The following is a 22,167-nucleotide window of genomic DNA, read 5'->3' as shown; positions in this document are numbered from 1 at the left end:
CCAGGTGCAATGGTGAAGGGAATGTCAAGTAGGCCAATTAGGTAATCTGGGTTGCTTCCAGAGACTCGGACTTTTTCCTTTCTGGATCCAGGTCCTATCACTCCATCATTACTACAATTCCCAGTTTTATAGTAGATCTGATGTTATTGCTACTCTTTGTTATAAAAATTGAGGGAAAACTCAGCCTAGGGGTGGGATTGGGTGGGAGTAGAATAGTAAAATAAAGAAAGAGAGGAAAAAAGAAAGTAAAGGAAGAATATATCAGATTTTTCATTTGATCCACTGTCTGGTTTTTCCATTCTGTCTGCTGCCTGATTTCTTAATCCTCCTCAAAAAGTTATTGAATACTTGTTAGGAGTACTGATCAGGTCTCATTGCTTGGCTTTTTTTATACTTGGTGCTCAAGAATCAGGGCTGATTTTCATGGATCTCCTGAGGTACTAGTGAGAGCCAACTCTCAGGGAACTAAGCCCTGGGAATGGAGGTCAAAGAATGCTGTAGCCAGACATCATCATCATCTCTTTTCTCTGCCAATTATACTACAGCTTGGTCTGGAGGCAGGGGAATGAACAAAATGACAGTACTGGGCAGTGACTTGCTTAGGTGGGCCGTTCTAACTCATTGTTTTCCTATGATTCCATCAGTGCATGTCATTTGGGAATAGGAGGGAGGAAAGTGGTGAGGGGACAGTCTCATTGGCTGAATCAACTCAAGGAACTCCCAGAGAATTCCTTGGGGCTGGAGAAGCAATCACTGTTGACACAGGGCCAGATTTTTTTTTTAAGTTTTCCTGAAACGCATCTGGCCAGTGGCCAGGCCTTCCCTGCATAACCTGTGGCAAAGGATTCTTAGGTAGAGTCAACCAAGAGGTGGGTCTTAGCTATATCCCTAGGGTGGAGGCTGGGGAGGAGTGTTTCTGACCTCTTTTCATTGCTGCTATTGCTGCTATCAGAGATGATGGGTATTGTTGGACTGGGGTCCTCTAGCTTGTTTTACTCTATTACCCCTGGTATAAAGTCTTGGCAAGAGTTGAGGGAGCAAGTGACCCCAATAAAAACTCCAAAAAACTGCATGCGTACACACACATGCACCTACTTACTTATGTCTTGTTACAGATGTTATGCTTCCCTGCCAAGTTGGCTGTCCTATTTGGATCTGTTTTTCATTTAAACAGAACAGATTTCCCACCCCCAATCTGTGTCTGGACCTTTGCAATTAACCCCTCTGTGTCTGGTTGCCTGAAACTAGAAACTTCAGAAACCCATAGCCGTCAGGCAATTCCTGTATTTTTTGAAACAACCTGACCCCTAGGTTGGTCCAGAGGAAATCTGACTTTCTTTGAGGAAACTCTTCAGTTTGTTGAACTCAGATTCCCTCACCCTCCAGTTGGCATCCACTGGGACAGGGTACAGATGCAGAGACTCTGACCTCATACTAACTCTGATGGCCCTTTCCCTCAAAGCTGAACTCTAGGTCCCCTCCTCCCTTGGTTGGAAAGCTAGAACTTCAGAAGGCCTTCCAGCTCAATTTCTCAGAAGGCATCACCAGGCAGTGCTGAGAAGCTTGTGGGAACCGAAGCCTTTTGGTTTCAGAATGCTGTTTGGGGTTGGGGAGAGTGCCCACCATTTATTCATTCAACAAATACTCACTGAGGGACTAAATGCAAGGCCCTCTGCTAGGTATTATGGGAGGAAGGCCAAAGTGTTTGTGTTCCAATCAAGTGTACAAATGATAACGTGCTCTCAGAGTTCAGAAAAAAGTGGAAGATCTGTGTGGGCTTACATGGTAAGGGGAAGGTTTCATGAAGGAGAGAAGATAATAATAACTCTCATTTATAGGGTTAGGGACTAGAGTCTAATCGCTGGACTTACGATTTCACTGATATTCAGTTCAGTACCACCTCTGTAACTTAGAGTTTTAGAGATTAGCCTAAAGCACTCAGAGGTTAAGAGTCACATGGCCAGTCTGTTTGAGGGGCAGAACTGGAATCCAGGTCTTTGGGGCTCAAAGACCAGGTTCTCTAGCCTCATAATTGCTGGACTGTGAAGGATAGATGGGTTTTAGTTAGGCAGAAAGGAGTTGTGGGAGAGGGTAGTATCCTAGGGGTGGGAAGGAGTGTTTCTTTCCTGGTCTTGAAGGTTTGCTGAAATGCTAATGGGAAGACTGACATGGCATGACATCTTAGGTGGATGGCACCAGTGACTCTGTAGAAGATGCACTGTGGACCTTTTGGGTATTTTGGAGGCAAGAGGCAGTGTGGGCTGGGTTCCCGAGAATCACAACTTTAGAAGCATATTTGCCTCCCAGCTAGCACTTGAGTGTGTCAGTGTGTGTGTGTGTGTGTGTGTGTGTGTGCGTGTGTGCGCGTGTGTGTGCGCGCGCGCGCCTCGCATGTGCTCCTGCCTGAGGGAGGAAAGTAGGAAGGCTGGATTTTCTTCTTGGGTGGGGCACAGCAGATTACTATGTGATGACTCAGAGAAACCAAATCCCTGAGTCACCCTTACCCAGTGAGCTCATAGCCTTTTCCCTCTTGTCAGGAAGTGAGTGACTCATTCTCTCACCTGGTTTGTTTACAGGAGGAAGGTCTGAGCTGCTACACTTGGTGATTGAGGGCAAAGGCAGGAAAGTGGTGCTGGGAGGGCTTGGCTGGTTGCAGGACTGTGTTTCCTATTGGAATAGCCATTCTCCTAGAGGGAGATTGCTTCATTTGGATAGGCTGCTCAAGGTCACTGAAAAAAACATGCCTTCGAGTTCTCACATACCCTTTCCCATCGTCCCTTTTTGAACTTGAGAAATGGTGGCATTAAGCCCCACAGCTTGTATGTATCAATAGGATAGGTGCAGAATGAGGTCCTTAAAGAGGAGTTAGGGTGGCCTGGGGAGCAGATTGGGGTTCTTGGAATGTCTAGTTGAGGTACTCAGGAGTAGGCTTCATGATCCCTTCTTTAGGGATGTTGAAGAAGGGATTCCTGTTCAAAGGAGTGGGACCATATGACCTTTGTTATAGTCACTTTTAACTCAGAGATTTAATGATTCTGAGATCTGGGTTGCTGATTAAGTTGCTCTCCTCACCCTCCCTCATAATATCTTACTATCTGGGATCTCTTAACTAGCTCAGCCCATCAGCTCTGTCTTCATCACAGGTATGGGATAAATGTAACTTTTGTAACTCTCCTCCGTGCCTGAAACTTCTGCGGCTGCTTGCATCGATTTTGAGTGCTTGACTAACATCAAGTTTGACTGACTCGGAGTTAATAAATATTTATTTATTTTTTGAACAGTATTTTATTTTTCCCAATTACATCTAAAGACAATTTTTAACATTCACTTTTTATAAAATTTTGAATTCCAAATTTTCTCCCTTCCCTTTCCCCTCCCTAAGATGGTAAGCAATGTAGGTTGTACATGTGCAATCTTGTAAAACCTATTTCCATATTAGTCATGTTGTGAAAGAAGAAACAGTTTGCAAAAAAATTACAATTTGCAAAAGGAAAAAAAAATGAGAAAAAATAAAGAAAATGAAAATAGTATGTGTCGATCTGCATTCAGACTCCATAATTCTTTCTCTGGATGTGGATAGCATTTTCCATCATGTGTCTTTTGGAATTGTCCTGGATCAGTCCATAAGTCTCTATGTAATAAGCACCTCCTGTGTACCAGTTATTGCGCTAAGAGTGGGGGATACAAAGAAAGGTTAAAAAACAAACCCCCAAAACCCCAGTCCTTGAGAGCCAGTGAACCTACCTGGAGCAGGAGATGGAGTGTCCTATGGGAGGAACAGCCAGGAGGCCACTTTCATTGGATCATAGAGTATGTGGAGGAGTGTAAGGTGTAAGAAGACTAGAATGATAGGAAGGAGCCAAGTTATGAAGGGCTTTAATAGCCAGATAGGAGTGAGGAAAGGCGAATGGAAGGTTCCAAAGAGGGGGGCAACAGGAAAGGAGCCTAGACCAAAGATTAGGCTGGAAATCCCAAACATGAAGCCAAGGAGATGGAATATCGGTACTTGGTAGTGAGAAGGAATCAGATCAGTCCTTAACATATAGGCTTGGCTCTGAGAAATCACAGCATCTCTGGCTTTACTCGGGACACTTCCCTTTACCAAAGAAAAAATGTATTTTTTTTAAAGTGGTAGGAGAATTTTTAAAAAATAAAAAAAGTTCGCTTTTATGGCACTTACTGTCTTTACAAAAAGCTTTCCTCACAACAAACCTTTGAGGTAGATAATTACAAAGTGTTATATCCATTTTACAGATGAGGAAACTGAGGCTCAGAAGCCTTAACTGACTTGTCTGTGGTACACAGTAACTAATGGAAACCAGTACTCCAACCCAGATGTCTGTCTCTCGACATGAAAATGGACTCCTGAATTTCGGGCTGCCCGTCTTGAAGGCAGTTCCTTGAAAGCAGGGTTATTCCTTCTCTGGGGTTTCTACACTTGACTATGGGGGAACATGACAATAAATTTGGAGTCTAGAGATGATATGAAAAGGCAGGGTAGTGTGGTAGAAAGAACAATGGAACCTTGAAGCAAGGGATAGAAATTCTGGTACCTCCTGCCTCTCCATCCCTGCCACTTATCCACTCTGTGACCTTGGGCAAGAGTCTTAAGCAGGGGTGAGGAACCTGTGGCCTCGAGGGCACATGTGGCTGTCTAGGTCTTCAAGTGCAGCCCTTTGACTGAATCCAAACTTCACAGAAGAAATCTGTCCCCCAGCCCTGGTCTTAACCTTTCTAGGCCTCAGATGCCTCTTATGTAGATTGTGGTTAATATCTGAAGTTAGGGCTGAATCCGATGATCTCTGGACGGCCCTTCCTGATCCTTCCATAGACCTTAACCATGATTCTGTATGGTTCTCTTCCTAAGACAATGTGCCTTCATTTAATTTTCTCTGTCATTTCTGAGACCTCAGCCTTCTTGGCTGATGATATTCAAGGACCCTTCATGGGCTGGGGGTGGCAGTAGGGCTTTCCAGAATCCTGGTGTGGCCAGTGCTAACATAAACCATAAGATTTTTCTCCCCCATTTACTTGTATATCTGGATGGAAGAAAGAACATGGTTGGGAATAGAGCCTTTCATTTTATACTCAGATGAGGTTGAAACTACTAATTCCCCTGGGAGAGCTAATGGTGATTGAAATGGACACTTGGACCACAGGAGTATAGGATTCAGAACTGGAAGGGGTCTTGGAGATCATTTAGTCCAACCTTCTCATTTTACAGATAAAGAAACTGAGTCTTAGAAAGGTTAAGTGAGTTTCTCCAGGTCACACAGTATCAGATCTGGGATATGAATAATAGCTAATAACAAGCATTTATTTATTACTTTAAGGTTTGTAAATAGTTTCACAAATATTACAAATTACAATATTTGCAATATTTTACATGGGCAGCTAGGCGGCTCAATGGCTAGCGCGCCATGCCTGGAATCAGGGAGACGCATCTTCCCGAGTTCAAATCTGACCTCAGTCACTCATTAGCTTAACCCTGTTTGCCTCAGTTTCCTCATCTGTAAAATGAGCTGGAGAAGGAAATGGCAAACCACCCCATTATGTTTGCCAAGAAAACCCCAAATGGGGTCACACAGAATCAGACATGACTGAAAACGACTGAACGAACACACACACACACACACATAGTATTGTTTTATCATCGCAACAATCTTGGGACATAGGTGCTATAGTTATACCCATTTTACAGCTGAGGAAACTGAGGCAGACTAGAGTGAGGTGTCTTATCCAAGGTCACATAGCTGTTAAGTGTCTCAGGTCACATTTAAACTCAGATCTTCTTGACTTCAGGTCCAGGGCTGTCCACTGTACCACCTAGTTACTTCCGTAAACTCAGGTACATAGCAGTCTAGTGGCGGATGAGTGCAAGTATTGAAGAGCACCCTGGTCCTTGCTCTCAGATTTTATAATCTAATGCCCAACTTGAAGTCAATATAAACATGTACATGTAACTAGGTAGTACATTAAGCATCAGTGATCTTGTCACCTTGGAAACACCCTTCCCCAATGCAGATCTCAATCTGTAACTTAGGCAGTTGTACTGGGTTCAGAGAGGTTAATTGTCTTCAGATGGTCACCCAACTAAATGTTAGAGGTGAGACCTATGCCTAGGGCTTCCTAACTCTAGGTCCAGTGTTTTTTCGACTTTTCACCACTGCCTCTGATATGTATGAACACAATAATGTATTTTGGAAGGCTTATGTTTGTGTTTGGATGAGGTTAATGGGGGAGGAGGAAGAGAGTAAAAGGCCATGTGAAGGCTCCCCATACCCCATTAGCTTGACTGCTTTGCCAGGGGGTCAGGGGGTGATGCTATGAGCTCCTTTCCTCTAGTGGATCTCTAGCCTTAGGCTTCTGACCCTACAGATGACCCTGTAGGGATTCAGGATCAGGGGAACTTATGTAGTGGGACCTAGTCCAAGATGTAGTGTAACCTTGCTGACTATCATAATGTCTTCCTTCCAACAAAACGAGATCTTGGAAATAATAGTTATATTAGCTAGCATTTGTATAGTGCTTTAAGGTTTGCAGAGTGTTTTAATATGTTATCTCATTTGATCCTCACAACAACTCTGTTGTGAGTGCTATTAGTATGTTGTTTCTACAGATAAGGAAACTGAGACTGAGAGAATGTAAGTGACTTGACCAGGGTCACACAGCTAGCATGTATCTGAGGTGGGATTCAAACTCCAGTTTTCCTGTTGTCTACTGTGCTAATAGCCTCCTTAGTCAGTATTTATCATTTGTATCTCTGTGGGAATTTGTTTTTGGGTTTCTTCTTCCCGGGGGATTTACATTCTAAGTCTTGTCTCTGAATTCCTAAGGAAGGAACTGCAGGGAGGAGGGGAAGTTATGTTGGGGCAGCCACACGTTCCATTGTGGTTATTGAAGTGGGAGTTGTTTGGCTGATCTCTGAGGTCTCTTTCAACTTTCCAGATTTTATGGTTCTAGGAAACTTGGAATGAATGATGTTAACTCTGAGCTCCCACTTCCTTCTATTCCCAGAGGGTGGGTGTGGGTTTGGGGAACAAAGAAAGCCCCACTCCTGCCAGCCAGGAGGGAGACAGAGGAGGACGAAGTCAGTGAGGGTGAGTTAGGTGAAGTGTTAGACCTAGAATGGATTGAGTCTCCAGGTGAATGTTGAGTGAGGGTCATAGGAGCAAAGATTTAGACCTGGAAGGGACCTCAGAGGCCTCCAAGATGAGGCCAAGAAAGGTCCAAGGACTTATCCAAGGTCACACAGGTAGTAAAATGACGCAACTGGGATTTGAAACCAAAGTCTGGGACTCTCAATTTAATGCCCAGTCTACCATACCATACCTCCTCACCAAGGAAATATTTTAAATAGAGCTTGCCCCTAACTCCTGAGAACGGTCCTTAAGGAAGCAGATTTGGGGAGAAAGAGCTCCATTTATCCCTGAAGGCTTAAGAAAGTGTCTGAGAAAAGGGGTTGAAGCCATCAACAGGCAAAATTGCAGGGATTTGGTCGGTGGTGTAATATGGCCATGTCCTCTGTGGTTTGGGCCCCTACTCTCAACTTGGGGATGTCTGACCCTGGGTAGGTGAATGGGGATAGTTGAACAATGGGCACCTTCTAGTGAGGCCACCTCTTTTTGAGAAAGTCTTTTTTTTTTAGTGACTGGGGCCTTCTTGGACCCTGAGACCAATTCGGGTTTTGAATGGAAAGATCAGAGTGGAGGAGGGAGAGCCTGAGCCTGAGGATCTGGGGTAGAATGGTGGGGGGATCATCATTCAGATTAGGAAATTAACATGTCTTCTCTCTGTCCAGGCTGAGGAGGAGCTCATCAAAGCTCAGAAGGTATTTGAGGAAATGAATGTTGACTTGCAGGAAGAGTTACCATCTCTGTGGAATAGGTAAGTGGGCCTAAGGCTGGAAACTCCTGTTGTAGTGAAAGGGATATGGATCTTCACTCTTGGGAAGCCCTCAGTCTATTGGGGACATCTAGTCCACACCCTTGTACTATGAGAAAGGACAAATTGGTATTTGGCTTTATGGCAAGAAAATAATCTTATCCAGAAATCCTATAGCTCCAAATACAATTGGAGTATTCTTGCCAAGGTCAATGTCTAGTCAATGTTCCTCTACTTTCCTTCTCTTACCACACCCAGATATATATGTGCGTGTATATATATATATATATATACACATATGAAGTAGTGATAGGCAAAAGGAACTTTTTGTCTTTTTCCTTAGAAGGGGAAACTGAGGTCTGGATGAGTTGAATGGTCTCTTGAAGCCATACGTTGTACTAAAAGAAATAGCCTGGTTCATAGTCGGTTGTCTTTTGGTTGAGCTATTGGGCAGAGAGTGGGAGCTGTATGTTGAGGGGTCTTTGCAGAAGGGATGTACCAGGGACCTACCCTGAGCCCTTTCCAGGTGATTTCCTTGGACCCTTGCCTTCACCTGACCATCTGTCCTTTCCCCTCCCTTTAGCCGTGTTGGTTTCTATGTCAACACATTCCAGAGCATCGCTGGCCTGGAGGAGAATTTCCACAAGGAGATGAGCAAGGTAAGCAAGCCCCTTCTCTTTGTGGCCTTGTCACCCCACCTCTGAGGTCTAGCTCCAGGAACCTCTGAGATACTAGGCATTACTAGGCATTATGGGACATTATCCAGAAGCTTAGTGATATAATGGATAGAGTTCCGGGCCTCGGGACAGGAAGACTTATCTTCCCTAGTTTAAGTCTAGCCTCAGACACTTCCTGGCAAGTCACTTAATCCTGTTTTCCTCGGTTTCCTCATCTGTCAGATGAGCTGGAGAAGGAAATGGCAATCTGCTCCCATATTTTTGCCAAGAAAACCCCAAATGGGGTCATGAAGAAAGTTGGAAAAGACTGAAGATGGCTGAACAACAACATGGAACAGGGGAAACTGAATTCTGAAGTGAGAGGTCCTGGGTTCCGCTGCTCACTACCTATGTGACCTAAACCTGGTCACCTCTCTGGGCCTCAGCATCTTATGTGTAAAATGAGGGGGTTGGGCTAGAAGCCTGCGATCCTCTGTCCCCACATCCCCCTTCAGATCCCTGTGAATACTGGAAGTGGTTCAGTGGTTCAGTTTACTCCTAGTGCTCCATTAGAAAATCTTCTCTCTTTCCACCTCCCTACCTACAAGTTGGTGAAAAGAGTCCTCCTCCCAAGCCTCCTCCTGCCGTTCCCTATGGTGATACCTTTCACTAATCCCACCTGTCCTACATCCCATTTGTGTAGCGCTTTGCTGCCTCTGGCTGGGAAAGGATCTGTCCTGTTGTTAGTGCTTTATGGGCTTAAGGTGTTCCCTCTCCAAGATATTTGTGTTTTAAGGGCAGATTCTTGGAAACTGAAAAGTCTTAAAGGCCAAAGGAATGAATATCTGCATACAAGGTTAGCCCTGGGGATGTGTGTCTCTGGTCTGAAGCCAATGAGGGAATGACTTTTCTACAAACCTTCTTTATTTTCTATCAGCATTTCAAGGTAGTCTCACCCCTTCTTCCTCCCAGCCATGTAGGGAAGGTCATAGAGAGCAAACAGAAGATAAATAAGCCAGGAAAAGGGATAAGAACTGTCATAAAGGGGAAGGGGAAAGGGAAAGGAATAAGCATTTATTAAAAGCTCATTGGGTCAGGCATTGTACTAAGCACTTTACAAATATTATCTCATTTTAGCTTTATAACAACTGTGGAAGGTAGACAGAGGTTAAATGACTTGCCCAGGGTCACCCAGCTGGTAAGTGCCTGAGGCTAGATTTGAACTCAGGTCTTCTCAACTCCACGCTTGGGGCTTTATCCACTTTGCCCCCTGGCTGTGTATAGGACTGATTGCCTTGTATGACACGACTTCAAGGAGGCCAGAGAGTAAAAGTGAGTAGGAGCAATCACCCTGTTGCCTATGTTTACCTATCCTAAAAGACCTTGTTTGGACTGTCAACAACTAGACCTGCGTTAATTCGGACCAAATCTATCTCTCCAGGACAGATGGGATGACTCTGGCATACCGTTCCATTCTACAAAGTATCAAATATTTGATTTCAGGTAGTGGATAGAGTGCTATCTATATTCCTGGAAGGAGTTTCCATAGTGGGAGTTCCTGAATGAAATCATATCTCCTTCTCATATTTATGTATCTACAATGTCCTCAGCATAGATACATTTCATGCTATGCTGGGTTGTGCTGGGTGTTGGGGGAATTTAAAGGGCGTTGTTCTGAGTGTTGGGAATATAAAGATAGAGATCTTGGGGGACCCAGTCATGTGGATGGGAGGTCAGGCAGAGAGGAAGAGTGAGTTAAGTGTGGAAACAAGGGTAGGCCAAATAGAGGATGGCGCTGCAGGTGGCTGCCCTTGGCTTTAGCCATGGGTTCCTAAGAAGTCTCAGAACCTGAGTTGTGCCTGCACTCGTGGTCAGACTGCCTCATCCACTCCATTCACCGTCCCTCCTTTCTCTCTGCAGCTGAACCAAAACCTGAATGATGTGCTGGTGAGCTTGGAGAAGCAGCATGGCAGCAACACATTCACTGTCAAGGCCCAGCCAAGGTCAGCCCCGCAACCTCTCTATGGGAGGAGAGATGGCGGAGAGGCTGCTACAACCTTTCTGTCCCCATGACAACCCGCTCGTCTTCCTCGGTGGGGAGGCACTAAATGAGGGGAAAGCCTCGGCTTGTCCAGCTGAGGGTATTCACCAAAGGATGGGCAGGCTTGCTGATGCTGATGTAGCTAGGGCAGGGCTAGGGGGTTGGGGAGAGGAATGGGGAGGGAGATTAGCTTTAACTACATCCTTGTATCATGTGCGGGCCAGTGTAAGATGGCGGGCTGGGAGTGAGGATTTTAGTATAGATCCCCATTTTTTTCCTGCAAACGAGTAAAAGGTATAGGTTTGGAGCAAGTGTAGACAGGAAAACAGAAAGGACAGTGAGCTGGGAATCATGAGACCTAGGTTCTTACTAGTGTTGGCCTTGGCACAGAATCGTTATATTAATCTTGAGCAAATCACTTCTCTTTAGTTTTCTCATCTACAAAATAAAGGAGGTTCTACTAGATCAGGGGCTCTTAACCCGGAGTGCGTGAACTTTTAAAAAATATGTTTTGGTAACTGTACTTCCATATAATTGGTTTCCTTTTATAATCCTACATATTTTATTTTATGAATATAAGGATATTTTTCTGAGGAGGGTTAACCAGATTCCTAGAGGGGTCCATCACACACGCACGCACGCACGCGCACACACACACACACACACACACGTAGAACCCTGTCCCTTAAATCCTATAAAGCTGATTATTCTAGGCTGGCATATTCAGAGAATCAAGTCCAGAGCTAGGTGACTCTTACCCCCTTCGTTTCTTCCCGCTTCCTGCATCTTGGTATAGTAAACTGGGAGTCAGTGCAAAGTCCGTCTCATCTGTGAGCAGAGGAGAGAGAATTCTGCCATCAGAGTCAGGAGACCTGACTTCACCACTTTCTAGCTGGACTACTCAGCCAAATGACCTTTCCTTTGGCCCTTGATTTTTGCCCTCTGAAATGAATCTAATAATACTTGTACTGCCTGCCTCACAGGTTGTTGTGGGGCCCAAGTGAGACAAAAAAGTGCTTTGTGAAATAGAAGGCACCCTCCAGATGTGAAGTTATTGCTATTATTGGTAAAACTTCAAGCCAGCTGAGCAGAAATGTTTGCCAGGCCTGTTCCCCCAGTGGTGTGCCAGTGAATTCTAGATGCGTTAGTCTTGCTTTCACCTTAGTCCCTAGGCTGACGCTGCCCCCCTCCCCCATCCCTATAAATTCTGTTCCCATAAATCATGTTCAGCCCAGCAGGAATTTCATAATCTAGATTTTTATCCCAAATGTTTCTTGTGACAGGATTAGGGGACGAAGAGGGGCCTTGGCAAATTTCCCTTTGTCTAGAGGTCTGTAGGAACAAGAGCTGTACTTTGGGTTTCCACTCCTTAGGGACCATGGAAGTATGCATGAATTCATATATGTGTATTTTTGTATGACTGAGACAGAGTATATATATGCACAGATGATAGGATAAGGCCCATAGGGTGCCCTGATATGAATTCAGTGTTATTGCGGGAAGAAATAAAAATGATCCCTCACTCTCTGGTCTTGAGGAGCTGATGTCCTGACAGGCAAGACAACCGTAACATCCATCTCTGCCATGCGAGCCCATCCCATCCCAATGTGGTCATATGAGTGACATAGAAGGAACATGGTTGACCAGCTACCGTGATGTGTAGCCTGGGGAATGGTTTGTGTTAAGCAGGGCTTATTTCTTAGAGGAGAGGGTCCTCCTTTTTTTATGGAGAGGGAAGGAATGAGGTTTAACAGCCTCTAGGGAAATAATTTCCTGAATCTAGGATCGCCTTCAGAAAAGGATTAGAAGTTGGAAAGGGTAAAATTAGATTAGAGGCAAATTCAGGAAAGAGGGAGGCAACTTGGTCTGTGCCTGACCGAGTCATTGTCATGTCCCAGTGAGGTTACGAGTGAACCGTATCATTTCGGAGAGGCGGTATGGTGTGGTGGGAAACGCAGTTGTCCAGGTGTCAAAAGCTCTGAGTTTGGATCACATCTCTTCTACTTGCTAGTTTTGTGAACTTTGTCAGGTCGTTTAGATTCTTTCTGCCTCCATTTCTTCGCCTGTAAAATGGGAACCAACTATACTTGAACTATCTATCTCGCAGGGTAGTTAGTTTAAAATTATCTAAGTGTGAGCTTTTAGCATTATTCTTACACTGTTTATCTGCTCCTCTTCTTCGGTTCTACAAATATTTATCAATTACCTACTATGGTAAGATATTTCATACCAGTGGGGATGAGGAATAGTGTGTCTTTTTTGGGGTGGGAGACATGCACATGCAACCTAACTTTAGTGGGAGTGGGTTGGACACTGAAGTTGATGAGGTCAAAAAGTATTCACTAGACAACTTTTCTAGTCTGGCAGATTTTAGGAACTGATTCACCCTTTAAGCCACATTATACATATATACCCTAACCATCCTTCCTTCTCTTCACCCCTCAAAGTCACTACCATCTTTAATTATCATCCTGCTGAACTCAAAATAGCAAAGAAGAGAGAGAAAAATCCAGGACATCTTGGTTACGTATTAAATTAAACTTTTTTCCTTGTTAGATAATTATGACTCGGCATCCAGAGTTCCATTTGGAAGCTGGGAGACCAGGGTTCTAGTCTCAGCTCTAATGTGTGTTTCTTGTGTGGCTTTGCATAAATCACTTCCCTACGCTAGGCCTTGGCTCCCCAATCTTTTAGGTGGACAGAATCACCTGTATCTTTAAAGCCTGAGGAGTGTAGACAGAAGTGAAATGCTGAACCCAAGAGCATCCTGGAGGGGCTGTAAAGAGAATCTGGCTAAGGGAGAAGATTCTTGCCAGGCCCTGTGTTCCACTCGTCGAAGGGAAGAGCTTTGCCTGGTTTGGTTTTGGGGGCCCCTTTTTAGAAGTGTGTATATTTTGGTGTTACACTAGGGATGGGGAGAAAGGAAGACAGATGACTTTTATTTTTCCCTCCTATAATAAAAGCCATTTGCATCCGGTCCCCCACAGAAAGAAAACTAAACTGTTCTCCAGACTTCGGAGAAAGAAGAGCAGGTACCAGTATACCAAGAGCTGCATTGTGTGGGGGCCCTCAGGGCTCATAAAAACAAGTGTGTGGCCTCCCCTGATAACCTGGGTGTGCGGAGGGGAGTCGTGTGTTCCCTTGGGATCTAGAGCATGTCCTGATGTCCTGATGTCCTCGGCCTGGGAAGGGGGGAATGGACAGAACTAACCCAATAACCTGCCTTGGTGTGTGTAATGCTGTTCATACTCTTTGCCCTCTTTGGTATAGGGAGAGGCTAGAGAAAGTATCCCAGGGAATTAGAGGCAAGAAACGAAGTTTTGTGGGTGTGGTATTTAGTTGAATGCTCAAAAGTAGGCAGCTAGGTATGAGACGGTCAAAGCAGGAGTAGGAACAAAGGGTAGAGGTTGATGAGTACATAGAAAGAACTTGGTGAACAAGTTGGGACTGGACGCTCCCCATCGGGAGAACACTCCAGAGTCAAGGATCATCCAGAGAGGTCGGAACCAGGCAGGCAGCCAGGAACCCGAAAGCCCTAGATCCTGGAGAGCAGGCCAAGGCAGTGAGGTTGGTCAATACCCAGGCAAGCCATCTGGGCAGTAGTTATGGGGTGCCAGCAACAAGGAGACCCTGATACTAAATATAACCATCTTATACACTTCCTGCTAGGGGCCAGAACCAAGCCCAGGCCGTAGCTGCAGGCTGCATCACCTCGGCTCACCAGACCTAGCAGATCTGGTCGCAGGTCTGCTGTGATCCCTCAGGTTGGCTCCGTTGGAGAGACCCCGATAGTAGAATATTTAGTAGGGCCCATCTGGCCTAGAACTGTGTGGCTTGAAGCTGCTATTGGCCATCTCTGCATACCCTTTCCCCCACTAGTTTCTCCTTCTGGGAGATTCTTTACTTCTCAGTTACTATTTTACTACTGTTAGTAGTAGTAACTACTACTCAGTTACTTCTTAGTCACTTTTTTGGAGGAGGAGGAGGTGATTTGTATTCTTTTTTTCTTTTTTAAAGAATTCAAATTAATAATGGTATATCTATTAGCCTTTTAAAAAAAATAGCTTCTAGTTTTGTTTTTAATTTTATCTTCAGTGACTTTTCAGGGCCTCAGTTTTCTAACCTTTAATATGAGGGAATTGGATTGGATGACCTCTAACTTCCTCTTAAGTTTTTGCTTTCCTAGGATCATCAGAGCTGGGAGAGTCCAGATGGAACCATTGGGTCTGTTGAACAGTGTTTGGGGAGACACCATAAATAGAGAGAAAACATGATCCTGTCTGTGGTGGTTTCTTTACTAGGAATTTCTTTTGGACCAATCTCCACTTGACCCCAAATGCTTAGGCCCCAAAGGAATGAACCCTCCAGGAGGAGTTAGGGAAATTCATATAGTGGCCACTGGACTTTTGATTTGAGTCAATTGCCACATTCTGATCTTCAGACCTTTGACCTCTCAGCTAGGTTCACGTCTCTTGGGGGCAGAATGTCATCCTCTCTTTTGTGTTTAGTATCAGAAACCAGAAGGGTGAGATGGCTAGGATTGGAGGTCTAGCCATGGGGGTTAGGGCTAGGGTTTGGCACTCACTTTATGCAGTTTTCAATTATTCAGGGCTGGCTAGATTATCCTCTCCCTTTCCCTTGCATTGTAGCCACTCCTTTCTAGAGGAAAGGAAAGAAAAGTCAGCCAACAAACATTTATTGCTTACTATGTGCCAGGAACTGTGAGAAGTATTAAGGATACAAAGAAAAGCCAAAAACTGTCCCTAGCCTCAATGAAGTCACCTTCTAATGGGAGAGAGAATGCAAAAATAGCTAGGTGTATATACAAGATACATCCAGTAAGGCCTTGAAGGAGGAAAGAAACCCCATCCTATTTGAGAAAATTTATTATAAGTAACTTTCATGTATCTGTGTTTACCTCTGCCTCCTATCTGTATGTATACTTGAGAATAAGCTTTGAATACCATTCTGCCTTGTATCTTGTATCTTGTAGATGCAAGAGCAGTAGAGGGACAGTGTCTTTTGTATAGGGAGTGTCTGAGGCTTTGGGTTAGCCTGCCTGGCTTTTGGGGCAGGTCCCAGGCTATCCAGGCCAGCTGGCATGAGTAGAATAGACTTGGGCCTGGATGCCTCAGGCCTCAGGGCTATCGCAAAGGCCCAGAGAGGGGTTAGGAGTGAGTCAGTGGGAGAATTGGGGTACTTTGGCTATCTGCTTCCTACTACTCATATGTAGACTTGGGGATAGGGAATATTCTGGGAACATTTAGAATCTTTTCTGTTTTTTCATTTCTATCATTGTCCCTAAAGCATTCAAACATGGGCACACAGACTCATCCGTGCTCCCTTTCACATAGTCATACACAGAAGGCATATTCATACCTGAATGCACACCTGTACCCTCATTTGCACAGATACACATTTTTCCATACTCATAGATGTTCACATTCCCTTTGTAATAAGCCTCAGAGTAGAATTTCTCCCAGAATTCTCTTTCCTCTGGGGCTGGGGTCCCTGTGCCTTGATCTAGAGGACCTGGCTAAGAGCTCCTCTAGAAAGTCTCCTCCTGCTCACTACCTCTCATTGTCTCTGTCTCTGTCTCCATCTCTGCAGTGACAATGCCCCTACGAAAGGGAACAAGAGCCCCTCACCACCGCCCGATGGTTCCCCAGCTGGCACCCCTGAGATCAAGGTCAACCACGAGCCTGAACCAGCCAGCCTGGACACTCCGGGGGCTGCCCTCCCCAAGTCGCCGTCTCAGGTACCCGCTTGACTACACAGTCCTTTCCTTACCTTTTGCTTCTGTCTCCTTCCTTCTTCCTTCTTCCCTCTTCCTCTGCTTCGCTTCCCTTCCCTTCTCTCTTTTCATCTTTTGTTCTTTTTCCCTCTGGGCTTCCCAATGCCCTCTCTTTCCCACTGAGGCAGGAGGTTAAGTTCTGGAGGTTTATAAGGGAGGCTCAGACGCCTATTTTTTCCTGGACGGATGGCTCTTTCTGAGACTCCATAGAATCCCAGTACCCATCTTCTTATGCCAGTCTCCCTCCAAGCCCTGCCAGTCCCTGAGGACCCTTCCTCAAAGTCTGAGTTTGCTTACCTCTAAAATGTTCTTGAGCCTCAGCAGTTTGGTCAACTGTTCACCCACTACTATTACTACTCTTGCTATGACTACTCTGATTCCCCACATTCCCCACAGTGGCCCACCCCAGTCTGCTCAGCTCTCTCCAGTCCTTGTTCGTTTAGTGGGGTGTTTTTTGGCTTTATTAGCGAACCAGACACCTTTGATCCCTGAAGGCCCCAGCAACCCTGAAGCTATATACCTTCTTTGCTCTGCCTCTTTGTATTCTGAGTTTTTCTTTATGTAACTCCTTCCTCTCCCTTATCCCTTCCTTTTATTGTGGCTCTCCCATCCTTTTCTAGAGTGCATGCTATCACCCTCAGCCTGGTCCAGGGCATGGGGGTCTGGCTCTTCCAGTTTCCAGGGCATCCTGGGAGCATGTGTTGCTGCCTTTTTCCTCTCCTGCTATCCTGCCGGGTCAAATGCTACCTGCTACCTCCTACCTCATGCGCCAAAAAATGAAAATTTCCTCATTTTCTTTGAGTTTTCCCCCAGGAGCTGCCTTATATTAACATACTCAGTGTTGGAGGTCACTGGGGTTGGAGGATTATAAGGAAGGAAGTGAAAGAAGATGGGGTACATTCATGGCTTAAGGAAGAATCATTTAGCCCAAGGATCAAGGAGAAAAGTGGGAGAGAGAGGATGACTGTAAAGGAAACTAAAAAAGAAGAAAAAGAGGAAAAGACAGTGAAGAGGGATGGGGAGTGGTGGGAGAAAGGGGGATGGAATCTCCTGGTTAGTAGGTGGGAAGGCAGGAAACACAGACTGGCCCCCCAGGTCTGGATTCCTCATCACCCCCTTTTTAAGGCAAGCAGTCCAGTTGGAGGAACTGCTCCCATTTTGGGCTTTTAAAAATTCTTTTAAAGTTAATTTAATTGAGTTTGGATTCCAGGGGAAAAGATGAAGGCCAGAGATGGTGTAGGTGGCTGTCTTGGTCTTTGGCTTGTTAAAAAGGCCAGCAGTTAGAATGATGGAACCACAGCACCATCTGGTGGTTGCAGTGCTTCACTGCATGCCAGTCTCCCCCAGCCTAGTTTTACTGGATCAGGTCCTGTAAGAAGTGGAGATGAGGGAATGAGAGAGGGAGAGAGAGGGGAGCTGGGAAAGGGCATTTGTTACTGACAGAAGGCCTTCCCCTTTTTGCGTAAAGGGAAAAAAATCCACCAAATTAGAGGTAGGTGTTTCATTCACCTGTTCATTTTAGTTAAATCAATATAATTCTACCAAATCTATGTAATTAAATTGAATTCAGCAAGGCTTTATTAAGCACCTATGTGAATTTGGCAAGAGCTTATTAAGGATATATTCTTTCTTCCCCTCCCTTCCTTTGCATTTTTTCCTACTTCTCTCCTTAAGCTTCACTATGTCTTTCTCCACTGTCAGTCTTTCTGTTATTTCTTTTATTCCCCATTTTACCTGCTGCATCCCCAAGGGACGTCCCCAAGCACAAGGAGTTCCCTTTCCTGAAGGGGCTTATGACCCTCTTGGGTACACTAGACCTAGGCCCATGAAATAATAAAGAGACCATACAGGAGAGTTTCTGACTAAGAGATAGGTCGCACGGTAGAGACTCGTTCATACTTAGCTGATCCTGGGGGGGGACACCAGCATGCGCAGTAGTGATCTAGGAAGTTTCCATGGAAAAGATGAGCTGGATCTTATGGGATGGGGGTAGGGTCTGGATAGATGGAAGACGTACCTCTCATCTTCAGAGGGTAGACAGGGAGAAGCTGGATAGACAGAGATGGAAGCCTGAACTGAGATGTCCTTAGGGTCTAAGTTCTCTCAGCTGTTGTTTTCCTCTTTTGAGCAGGTATTTCCCTTCCTTGGGGAGGAAACAGGGTTGGTGTTAGATGGATTTGCTTTTTCTTTCTCTCTTCAGGGCAGTGTTTTGAGGCTTGACTTTTCTTCCTTTCCATCCCTGAGATTAAACTGGCATTTCTGGTGTCTGTGTTGAGACATAATGATCATTTTGCATCTTGCTTCCCCTTCTCCAGCATAGGAGCCATGAGGATGGGAGGATGCTCCCATTTTCCTGACCGAGGCCAGCGTCTCCTGCTTTGTGCTCCTTGTCCATGGTCTGTGGTTTGACTAACCAGAGCTTTGTCTTTGTCTCTGTCCACATCTCTCTGCCCCAACATGTTTTGCCGTGTGGTCCCCTGCCCCCTGTCGTCGGTCGCACCCTACCCTTATCTGCCTGCAGCTTCGAAAAGGCCCACCAGTCCCACCGCCTCCCAAACACACTCCGTCCAAGGAAATCAAGCAGGAACACATTATCAGCTTGTTTGATGACAATTTTGTCCCCGAGATCAGCGTGACCACCCCCTCACAGGTCAGCCACAGCCATCCTTGTTCATTCTCTCTGCCTTCCTTTCTTCATTTATCATATGCCATCCTTTTCTCCTCTTCTTCTCCAGGAGAAATGAGGAAGGAACAGGAGGGCTTCAGAGCATGTGCTGGCAGCTTGGGGTGAGAAAGGCGTGGAAATGAATTTGAGCTGGGAATTATAAATATTTACTGTCTGTATCATATGGAAAGAAAAGCCCATTTTTACAAAATGAAGTCCTAAGGGGTTGAGTAGTAATGTTCCCTTAAGTTTCTACTTTTCAAGTTTTCTATCTTATGTCCCACCAAAAGATGCACTCCTTTGTTTATGTAGTACTTGCTATAAATTGCTCATGGGGGGAAGGGCATAAGTGTTTATATAAACCTACTATATGCCAGACACTGTGCTAAGCACTTTACAAATATTACCTCATTTGATCATTGAACCATAGACTGAGCTGGAGGAAACTTTAGAGATAATCTAGTCTAGTCCCTTCCTTTTGTAAGTAAGGAAACTGAGACTTAAAGAGAATCTCGGAGCTATTCAATGGAACTGGTGAGGTGCCTCGGCCAAATTCATCCAACCAGTTAGTGACGGAGCTGAGACTAGAACTCAAGTCTTCTCGTTCTCAGCCTCAGGTGCTTTTCTACCCTATCTTATCCGCCTGTCTTGCTGCTAGGGGCAGATGGGTGCGATGCCAGTTGGAATTCTGTGGCTCGAGGAATACAGTTAGGAAATCCTTTCTCTTCATTGAGAGGAACTTGGTATAGCAGATAGTGCACTGAGCTTGGGGTCCGGAGAGACTTAGGTTTGAATTCTGACTGACTCTTACTTGCTGTGTGACACTAGGTATGATTCATTCAGCTTTTTAAGCCTCGGTTTCCTTTTCTGTAAATACCGTCAGTATTACCTATCTCAGACTCTTTGAGATAGACCTTAAAACACTACAGAAATGTGAGCCATTATTAAGCATCGACTGTATGCAAGGCAGAGAGACATTGTAGTATAATGTCTAGAATGCTGGATTTGGAATTAGGAATAGTAATAATAGCTGGTATCATATAGTGCCTGCAATGTGCCAGGCACTGTGCTAGGCACTTTACAGATGTCTCATTTTATCCTCAGAACTACCCTGAGAGGTAGGTGCTATTATTATCTTTATTTTACAGATGAGGAAACTGTGACAGGCAGGTTAAGTGACTTGCTCAAGGTCACATAACTGTTGTCTACGGTCAAATTTGAACTCAGGTCTTCCTGACTCCCGGCCCAGTTCCAATCTACTACACACTTAGCTGCCCCTGGAAGACCTGGGTTTGAATCCTGGCTCTGTCACTTACTAACTGTGTGACCGTGAGTAAGTTCCTCACTCTGAGCCTCATGGAACTATCCACGACTGTGAATTAGAGATGGATTGCTTCTGCACCGGTGGAGGGAGGTTCCCACAGTGATGAAATCATAGGTCCTTGATTGACATATGCAGGGCGAGGTTTTGGAAATGCAACGATGAAAAATTGTACAACCCTTAACCTTACATTCTATTGGGAATAGGCTTCCTGAAGGGGCAGTGAGCTGCAGTTGTTTAAGCAGAGGTTCAATGACCATTTGTTGGGGATTTCATAGATGGGATTCTTGATTTGGCTCTTGATCAGCCTGTGTGATTCCTAAAGTTCTTCCCAGCTTTAAGAATCTGTTACTCTATGGATTCCCCTTCCTTTTTTTTTTTTTTTCCTTTACTCTTTTTGACACTGAGTCTATCACCTCCAGGCTGGAAGTCCTGATTGCACTGCTGATCATCAGCATGGTCTCTTTAACCTGTTCCATTTCTGACCTGAGGTGGTTTACCCTTCTTTAGGCAGTTTGGTAGTCCTTCTTCCCTTTCATTGTACTCAATCTTGGGAGCTCACCATATTGGTGTCAGATTTTGTGGACACCTGATTGACAGCATACGGCAGCTCAGAACTCTAGAACTCAGGCAATCCATCAGCCTAGGATTATAGGTGTGTACTACTATGACTGGCATTCTGGGATCCTTTTATGGTTTATTCTGAGCCCCTCCTAGGAAATCCTTCCTAGGAAGTCCACATATTTCAACCAGACTTTTTTGGGGGGTTAAATAAATTGCCTAGGGTCACACAGCTAGTAAGTATCTGAGGCTGGATTTGAACTCAGGTCTTCCTGACTCCAGGGCCCGTGCTTTATCCACTCCACCACCTACCTGCTCCTTCAGTTTGACTTAATGGGAGAGACATGTTCTCTTAGAAGGACTGCTGCACCCGCCTTCCTACTTTGCTAGGAGAAAGGAAACCGCCAAAAGCCCCAGGCTTGCAGATGGCTTTCATCTTCCTCCCCATTTATCTTCTCTACTCCATCTGTGCCTGCTACTTCCCTCATAATTCATTGCATGTTTTCTCTTTCTCTCATTCCTCTTTCTACCTACTGCATGTCTTATCTGTTTGTGTGTACAATTGGGGGAATACACCTGTTCATGGAGCCTGGCCTGAGGACCAAGCAGGGTTTCCATCCAGAGCATTCTCACCCTGGGTGCACAGAGGGGAGAGAGGGGCCACTGGGGCTTCTGGGACTGGGGTGAGGGAAGGCCTCGCTTCACCGGACTCGCACTGAAATGTCATCATTGTCACTGGCAACACAAAGGAAAGACTTCCAGCAAAACAAGGAATTCTAGGAAAGGCCAGGAGGCCTTTACTCATAGGGTAGAAGTTTGCCTGCTTTGAGGTAAGGGGAGAAGTGACTTCTCAGGAGTCCCCTCCCTGGTGTTCTTGTCAGATTGTTTTGCTTTTAAATGACTACTTTGTATTAGATTTATTGACATTCTGAATGAATAGTTAGGCTATTTGATTTATTTTAGCCATCCTCCTGACTCTTACTGACCCTTTTTCTAGGCTTATATGCTACCCCAGGGCAGTGAGGTGGTGAAGTGGATAGAGCTTGGGGCCTGGAGTCAGGAAGACTCATCTTCTGAGTTCAAATCTGGCCTCAGACGCTCACTAGCTGTGTGACTCTGGCCAAGTCACTTAACCCTGTTTGCTTCAGTTTCCTCATCTGTAAAAAAGAGCTGGAGAAAGAAATGGCCATCCTCTTCAGTATCTTTGCCAGGAAAACCCCAAATGGGGTCATGAAGAGTCAGATA

At 45.1% G+C, this 22,167-nt stretch overlaps 1 protein-coding gene across 4 annotated transcripts in view; it reads left to right on the top strand.

Annotated features, from left to right (window-relative positions):
* The window catches only part of BIN1 (bridging integrator 1), a 137,676-nt gene that overhangs the window by 97,404 nt on the left and 18,105 nt on the right, over positions 1 to 22,167 (top strand). For 3 of the 4 annotated variants that reach the window (XM_027854669.1, XM_027854672.1, XM_027854670.1), the window contains exons 7-11: positions 7,802 to 7,887; positions 8,468 to 8,543; positions 10,461 to 10,543; positions 16,192 to 16,339; positions 18,897 to 19,025. In XM_027854669.1, coding sequence (XP_027710470.1) covers positions 7,802 to 7,887; positions 8,468 to 8,543; positions 10,461 to 10,543; positions 16,192 to 16,339; positions 18,897 to 19,025 — 522 coding nt within the window. The remainder of the gene's footprint in view (positions 1 to 7,801; positions 7,888 to 8,467; positions 8,544 to 10,460; positions 10,544 to 16,191; positions 16,340 to 18,896; positions 19,026 to 22,167) is intronic. The other variant, XM_027854671.1, reaches the window with a different exon arrangement.

Source organism: Vombatus ursinus, unplaced genomic scaffold (assembly GCF_900497805.2).
Source record: "Vombatus ursinus unplaced genomic scaffold, bare-nosed wombat genome assembly UNPS02010548.1, whole genome shotgun sequence".
In the NCBI taxonomy this organism is placed as follows: Eukaryota; Metazoa; Chordata; class Mammalia; order Diprotodontia; family Vombatidae; genus Vombatus; species Vombatus ursinus.
This window is presented reverse-complemented; position numbering and strand designations above follow the sequence as displayed.